Source organism: Propithecus coquereli, unplaced genomic scaffold (genome assembly GCF_000956105.1).
Source record: "Propithecus coquereli isolate 6110/MARCELLA unplaced genomic scaffold, Pcoq_1.0 Scaffold5, whole genome shotgun sequence".
Classification (NCBI taxonomy): Eukaryota; Metazoa; Chordata; class Mammalia; order Primates; family Indriidae; genus Propithecus; species Propithecus coquereli.
In genome coordinates, this window is record NW_012150840.1 from 10849624 (window position 1) to 10858081 (window position 8458).

At 38.8% G+C, this 8458-nt stretch overlaps 1 protein-coding gene across 1 annotated transcript; it reads right to left on the reverse strand.

Moving 5' to 3' along the window:
- Positions 1-474: 474 nt before the first annotated feature.
- On the reverse strand, positions 475-7898 carry LOC105819815 (disintegrin and metalloproteinase domain-containing protein 21-like). The gene is made up of 2 exons (XM_012656137.1): positions 7783-7898; positions 475-3016 (listed from the first exon to the last, which is right to left on the reverse strand). Exon 2 carries the CDS (start codon positions 2876-2878, stop codon positions 710-712), a length of 2169 nt encoding a protein of 722 aa, XP_012511591.1. The 5' UTR covers positions 2879-3016; positions 7783-7898; the 3' UTR covers positions 475-709.
- Positions 7899-8458: the final 560 nt, after the last annotated feature.

An 8458-nucleotide genomic window follows, 5' to 3' on the forward strand; every position in this document is an offset into this window, starting at 1 on the left:
CAACATTTTGGTAGGCCAGTGTAGGATGATCACTTGAGTCCAGGAGTTTGAGGTTACAATGAGTTATGATCTTGCCACTGCACTCCAGACTGGGTGGCAGAGTGAGATCCTGTCTCTAAATAAATGAATTAAATAAATAAGTAAGTAAGAAAGACAAAGAGAATAGACAAGCTTGGCTAGGAAGCACACAGGGAACAAGGTCGGGAGTTTTTATTAATATTAAACAAACAATTTGTTTATACTTAACAAAAATTCACTTCCTTCTCTTTTGGTTACCAAATAATCTCAAGGAATTGAGTGGGACAAACATTATTATCATCCCCTGTTTCAGATTTTGAAGCGGAATCTCAGAAAATTAAAGTAATTTTCCAGTTAAATGGCAGTCAAGAGGCAAGACTCACTCCTGGATACCCTGATATCTGTCTCCTGCCTTTCTCGTAAGTCATATCTATGCATAAGAAACACAAAAGGACTAAAGAAAGGATAAGATGGAAATTTACTTGCTGCGTTAAACCAATGAACAGAAGGTAGGAACATGTTAGGAATTACTTGTACTTAATCACAATATTTCTGATACTGATGGAAGGGAGGATCCCTGCATTTTTCAATAAACAGTCAGAAATGTGCTCAGTTTCAGGCATGTACTAACATTTCTACAGCTAAGAGACCAAAACTCAATAATGCATGGGATAGTAAATTAGAGATTTTTTTAACCTGATGAGTGAACCTTAGGCTCCTGGGGACCAGAATATTGTCGAAGATACATAACAAGCCCAACAGTACACAGAAAAATTAAAACAGACAAAGAAGAAATCACAATTAGTGGCAAGAAAACTCTTCCTTTTGCAGATGCTGGGCCACTGTCAACACTTCCTCCGTAGCCTCTGAGCAGACAGTAGGGTGGGGACCACCCATAGCCACAGTGGCAGTGATGCTTGTTATTGCAGATCCCCTTCATATTGCAGGTCTCAGGAAGGCAGACTTGTGACAGGACAGATAGACTGACACACTTCTTGTGGATGCAGATCTTTCCTGGGCCACATGCAGTGCCATCTTTAACTTCACCAACGTCAGGGATGTCCATTCCTAAATGATAGTCGATACCCCAGCAGGTGACACCATTGATGTGAGTGTGCTGCACAGCAGAATGATCTTGGAGAGAAGGAATGGCTCCCACATTCTCACACTGAACTCTCCCACAAAAGATATCAGAGGTATTACATTTTAGGTATGCCGTGCCATTTATACCACAGTTACCAAAACGGTTTCCCTGGGAGTTGATTTCTTTATAGCAATTCCAAGGTGCACTCTTTGCACCTTTACCAAAAATCTCCCTGCACTGTAGGTCATGGTTATTACATCTCTTTTGATAGCAGTAGGCACTGTCACTACAGGGGATCCCATCCTGCACATATCTATCTTCTGGACATTGATGGGATGTCCCATTGCACCACTCTGGAAGGTCACATTCATTGACCTGTTGTCTACAGAGTTCCCCTGATGACATGAATTTGCAGTCTTTACAACAAAGCCCAAAAGCACAAGCAGCACCAGGCCTCAGAGTGCAGTTCAACAGACAACAGGGATCTTGTTCACACTGCTGTACAGATCCACAGTCACACTCCTCTTCTCTTTCAACCACGCCGTTCCCGCAGCGCTTCAACATAAAGACTTCCTCTGGTCTTGGAAAATTGTGCAGGCATGATCCCTGGTTTAAAGTGGTCTTCATAAAATCAGCATAACTGCAATTGGTGAATTTCTCTGCTGGCACTCTGAAAGCACTCATGATGCAACCTTTTTCCCCACAAAAACAGAACTTCTCATCATGCTGCATACCCAAAGTGTGACCTAACTCATGGGTTACAGTGTTGGCAAAAAGATACCAGGTGTCTCCTCGGAAATTATCAACTCCACAATCAATAGGAGGACTACATATTCCTGCAACATAGGCTATACCAAGTATAGTTATAAGAGGATTTTTTATGAAAATATGTGCAGCATCATGCTGTATCTGGGAAAGACTGATTTGTTTCCAGTGAGAGAAATCTTCCAGAACCTGTTCTATACTTATTATTGGAAAAACATTTCCTTGATTCCAAATTTCAATCCCAACCAAAATTACATAAGTATCCAACTGCTGATACATGGAATCCACTATGTTGATAACAAGAAATACGTCCTCTTGCACATTTGAGAAGTTGCTTTGGAAGTAAATGAAGAAATCGTGGTTGACCACCACAACTAGCTCCAGAAACCATGCATGGGTCCACCAGTTACCAGTAGAATTTTGTTTCAGAGCTGAGTTCTCAACCTCTTCGAATTCCAAGTGTTGGAATGCTATTTCCTTTGCTTTTAAGCCACATCTCATGGGAAGGAATTGTGTCTCATTAGTGTTTATCTTATAAAGCAGGTGTTCAAATGTGGTAGAGTGCCTGATGGGTTCAATTTCGTAAGTGAGGTCATTTATTTGTAACACCCCTCGAAAGCCCCCCAAACAGGTGCTAAAAACAACCAGAGACCCAGGGGCTCCCTCCACGTAGCCGTGATAGTAACAGTCATCAGGGACAAAGGGCTGATCCTCCAGGAGGGCATGCTGCTCTGTGTAGGTGAACACTGGGAAATGTCTGGAAATCAAGAGCTTCTTGACTTTCATGTGGACAATATGTCTCTGGCCCCCAAACAGCAGGCTATAGGAGAGCCATCCCGGAGCGTCTGCACCTCTGCCTCTGCTGGTTACCTTCAAGGGAATCACTACTTCTGGGGAGCTGAGGCGTTCGGAGGGCCCAGCCTGGGAAAGGCCAGGTGGGTACAGAGACACCCCAAGCCAGAGCAGCAGTAGAGTGACTCTCATGGATGCTCCAGCCTCCATAGCCACCATTATGGCACCACCTGTCCAGAGCAGAAGAGTGCAGAGTGTGAGGAACTGCTGGTCTGGCTCCTCCTGAGCTGCTCAGGGTGCAGGGCTGACCTTTATAGATCTGTGTCCTGGCAGAGTTGGATCATCAGAACTGCAATGCTGAAAATAAAAATAAAAAGACGGGTGGGGATGGTGATAGGATTGGGTAAGAAAATTTGGAAAGAAAAAGCATGGAGAGACAAAAAACTGATTGATGCATCAAGACAATACTTTGGACTTGCTTTTAGTAAATGGGGTTGGGGAGTTAGAGGGTATAGATAAAACAATATTGGGTATGTGTTGATAATTGTTGAAGTGGAAGAGAGGTATTTATATAATTATTCAATTTTCATAGGTGGTATGAAAATGTCCATAGTAAGAAGTTAAAGCAAAAGTAAAGAGACTTAATAGTAGGGTGACTTTATATCTCAATTTGTGCAAGACAGTATTGGTTTATGCCTGTTGCCTTCACAATAACTATTGATAGTCTCCCCTTTGACTGTCAAAACTGGAGACATCAAAAATAATCACAACAATTCTTGTATCAATTTGCATCAGTCTCATGGTTTACTTTAGTTTTTTTTTTTATCTCAAAGTGATTTACTGTCTCCTCATTGGATTCTCCTTCACTCATAACACTATTACACTGAAAAATCCTTATGGCAGGGTTAATGATTTTCACTCATTTTACAATAGTATCTTCTATAGTGCCGAGTATATCTCTGTGTACAGTGTAAAATGGAAAAAGGGAGGGGTCGTGGTGAACTGCCTTGGCTTATAAATGAATGCTACTTAAAACATATTCTTATTTGATTATAATTTTTAAAGGAGGAAAAACATTCGTAAAAAGCTGATATCCTCTAAGGGTATGTACGGGGAGAACAATGTTGTTCTCCCCAGTTACTGGCAGGAGAATCCCGAAAACAAAAGGAAATGCCTTCAGAAGAGAAAATGAGAATCTATGTAGTTTAAAGGCCTTGCGAAAAGGAACTCCGTCAAAGGCATCAGAGTACCTGGTATTTTAGCATAGCAGGGGAGGGTCCCAATGTTTGCTCAAATATATTTAGCAACAGCTTTTGAAAGTGGGGAATTTCTGCACCTGGCATACAGTCTGGCTGGCGACACTTGTCTGTTTCTTCCCTTATTCATTAAGCAAGCATTCATGTATTTGGAGCATACAAACTGCAGGACATTTACTACATATTATGAAAAAAAACCACATCATTAAATGAATTATCAATTTGTGCAGAAATTTGTGGCAGGGGCAAGAATAAACATTGTATTCAATATTTTTTAAATTTTGTAAATTATATGCCCTTTTCATTTGCTGAGGGGACAACCCATAGATTTCATCATAGTCTCAAATGACTGACAAAAATGAGTCTAAGACACACTAAACCTGTGTAAAAACAGACAAGTAAACAGACGATTATAATATATGAGCCAAAGCAGATTAGTCTGAGGCTAATAAAGTTTATGTTTCAGGGAGCCTCATTGTTCAGACTTCCATAATGAGCCTGGAAGGGGCCCAGCAATGCACTTTATAAAAGTCACCAAATTAAGAGTTTTCAAAATTAGTTCACTATAAAAGAAAAAATTGAAATGCACTGAAATATTACAATTCATATATAAAGGACTTCATAAAGGTTTTCTAAAATTTGGTAATAATATATGTCATTATTTATCTCACTACCAATAACAAGTTGTGAAGCTGAATTTTTTTCTAAGCTATTAATGATACAAAATAAATTTTTAGCAAACATGCTAGGGAAAGGAAAATGCCTTTCAGTTCTTGCCTTAGAAATTATAACAAAGTAATTGTCATAGAGAAGCAATCAAGCAGCAATTAAAAAACTGTAGGGAAAACATATTATATAAGTATGTCAGGAAGTTAATTACTACTATAAGTATTAGGGAGTAAATTTTGTGATGTTTATGGTGTTTTCAACTTTTTAAAATTTTTAATTTGCTGTGACTTCTTTCTTATGCTAAATAACTGTTCATTTTTATACATATTTTTTGCAATTGTAATTTGGTATTCTTCTTCTTAAAGTAGATCTGTCATCATGTAGATGCATCAGGCCTCAAAATTTGATTCCACCCCTGATTGTAATAAACATATTGATGAAGGTAAGTGCAGTTTCTCATAAGAACACAAAGGAAGAGCATCTAAATCAAGCTAATCCAAGAAGCCTTGCATAGAAGATAGAAAAATGAAGATGTCAAACCCAACACCGATCATCTCCTGGACTCTGAATCCATTTCTAATCAATGCTTTCTTTACCCTTATTCAAGTTCTCCTATAACATCCCTCCATACACCTTCTCCTATGCCTTCTAGAGTCTTCCTTTAGTAACAAAGGAAGAGAGAAAGAACAAATCAAACTCCATCCTCAGTCTCTTCACACGAATCTCCCTACATCTACTTACTTTATTAAATCTGAGCTTCAACAGAATTTACTGCTTGCCAGAAGGCTTGCTCTACAGAAGCCCCATTCTCAGAAGTCACATGTGCCACGTGGTCCAGAATGTGACTTCCTGTTCTCCACAGCTCACAAAGTCAATACCAAACCATTCATCCTACAACATCTAGCTGCACTATTTTTTATATTTCTCGTCAACCACCCCCATCACTCTTGCACAAACTTCAAAGGCTTTGGCACCTGACTGATATTCTCCATCAAAAATCCTACTGTCCTCCTAGCTAATATTAGCCAGTGTATAGACAACCCATCTGAAAACTGGAGGGTTTTAAAAGGTTACTTCTTCAGTTCATCATCAGTGTAATTCGTGGGCTTACCCACTCACAGTCTGATTTATACCTTGTCATCACACGAAAAGTTCTTATATCCTAAGCAATTTACCAACAATTTAAATCCTTCTAGCTCTCCTTTACTCTTGCTATTTCTATTTTTCAAACTCAAAGAGAACCCAAATACTTTTGTCTTTCATTGTCTCCAAATTTCTCTCAATCTCACACCTTTGTCTTCCATGTCATTTGAGCCACCACTTCAACCACTGTGTGCCAAAATCTTTAACTCTCTAAAGTCCTGCTTATAACACAGATCTGGAGGTGGGGGTCAGGGAATTGTATTAATCTCGTCATAAAATTTCTCCACTCCTACATCAAAGCCACCAGTGGTACTATGAAAAAAAAAATCCAAAACAATGTGCTTGTGAAATACTTAAAAAAGATAATGTACAATCAGAACTGGAATGGCATGTCCTGTCTCCACAGCCTAAGAAATGGAGACATGAATTCAGCAGATGTTTCAAACCCTCCCATCCCTTATTTTTCTCTTCTTTATTGTCCTGGATATTACATTCACACCTCCTTAATGTTCTGAGTTTCCTCATTTATCTACAGTGCTAGTAGCTGAAAATTCATTCTCATTGCCTTTCAATCACAATATAGTTAACCAAGTACTGTTTTCCTTTGTAATATAAAATATTTAAGTTTTTTATTTGTCCTAGATTTGCTATGTGGATGCTAGTGGATGGGGAGGACTTGTTTCAGTCTGAACAATATCCTTCCATTGTTGCCTACAGAGCCTGGCTCCATCTGAGCAGTTTTCATTGCTATAAGGTAGGCACCATATTCCACAAGGTGCAAGTAGCACCCAAGAGAAAAGAAAAAACTTCCAAGGACAAACATCTCTGAATTGGGGTGAAATCCTAACTTCCATATTTGCTCTCTGTATTGCACCCGATGTGTTTTTTTCTACTTATTATGGAGTAGGAGTTGTTATGGATGGGAGGATGGAAAGTGGAAAGAACTAATAAAAGATATAGTGTTATGGAGAAGACTGATGAGCTGTATGAACCGCTGTCATATTGTTTTTCTTGGAGCTTAGCATGAGAGTAGGCAAGAATAGGAAAATAACTCCAAAGAATCTTTCAGCCAGACTTTTTTGTCTTCATTCCCAGGATTCCGGAGACCAAACTCCTGAAGGAACATTATTGTACCATCAATACCATGAAGTGGTGCCACTAAAACTCCATGTTCTCTAACATAATTGGACTCTCAAATTAGATAACAGACCTCCTCCACATGTTTTATAAACTCTTTCTTCCTTTGCCTGAAGCTATTTCAATTTCCTCAAGATCCCTACTTTCTCATCTCCCCCCTTACCCTAATGCCCTAATGCACTGTTCTTCCATCTCTCTGTTGCTAATATCCGACCCATTAGAAACTCATGGGATTAATTTAGTTGGTTATGACCTGCAGTTTCTTTCTTTAAGGAAATAGAAGATCCTTAGCAACTCTTGCACACTTGGTGCCAAAAATTTGGGACTGTATGTGTGTGTGAGGCCACTAGGTCACAATGTAAAATGGATCATTTTCTCTGGAACGCAGCAAAAAATATATCTATAGTGATACCAAATTCAAGAGCAAAATGGTTTCTAGGTTTTCCACCATTACAAAGCTATCTGAATCCATATCCATATACACCTCTCCTCTACCTCACTCCCCAGCCAAATCTCAATGGAAGCATGATTTCCCCCCAGATTCAGGTAGTAGCCCCTTACTTTCTGTTCTAGATCTTATTTTCTACCTCCTTGAGGGATGATTCTATCGATTTTCTGTACTCTCAACTGTATCTTCATATTCTCCTATTTTGCCTGTTCTTATTGGCAATTAGGGTAAGCAACTCATCCTGATATACCTGCGAATGTCCTAGTTTTAAAACTGAAAGTACTGAATCCCAGCAACCTCCTCAGTTCCAGCCAAACCAGAATGGTTGGTTACCCTATTCCCTAGCCATACTCAAGTCACTCCCATCTTTAAAAAGTAAAACAAAACAAAAATTAAGAAATGTCACATTATCCAAAGGACTACTCTAGATACCAACTTATGCATAGAACCAAACTTGATGAATGACCTACCAGTAAAAGAAACAGTAGTTTCCATGCCCCTTTCTGTCTAGATGGTTTGTACCACCCTTTGTCAATGAACAAAGATTTGTAGTTGAGACTACACAGAACACAGGGAAATATAAGCCCTCCCCCTTTTGTCTCTCAGGTTACTAAATTCTAGATTTAGCTGCTTAGCAACAAAGGTCTTTCACTTCTACAGAAATAACTAGCTCTCAAGTATATCGTGCTCTGACTCTACCATTTCTATACAATTTTATTTCTGAATTCAATATCATGGGAACTAGATAGCCACCTCAACTCCAGCCTATGTTCTTCTACAGGGTAGATTCACTTCTGCTTCATAATTTTGCTCATGCCATTGCATTGACCTAGACAGTCTAATCACTTTTCACTATTGGACCGAATTATAGTAACTTTCTAGGGTAAGATCAAATTCCACTTTCATTACGAAATCTTTCCTAAATAATCTAGACAATATTGATATTCTACCACTTCCCTTACTACTATCGTATTCAATAAAATTTTATAACATTTATAAACTTGCTATTTTCTGTTTTATATATGTTTTTAAAATTTCATCTCCTATTAGATTATGTTTGTTAGAAGAATATGCTCAAAGTGGTTGGTCAAGAATTTATGGGATAGTGATTGGCAAAATATATAATTGTTAATGAACCCACAAGGG

Coding starts and splice junctions, on each gene's coding strand:
- LOC105819815 (XM_012656137.1), bottom strand. CDS start 2,878: ATGGTGGCTATGGAGGCTGGAGCATCCATGAGAGTCACTCTACTGCTG.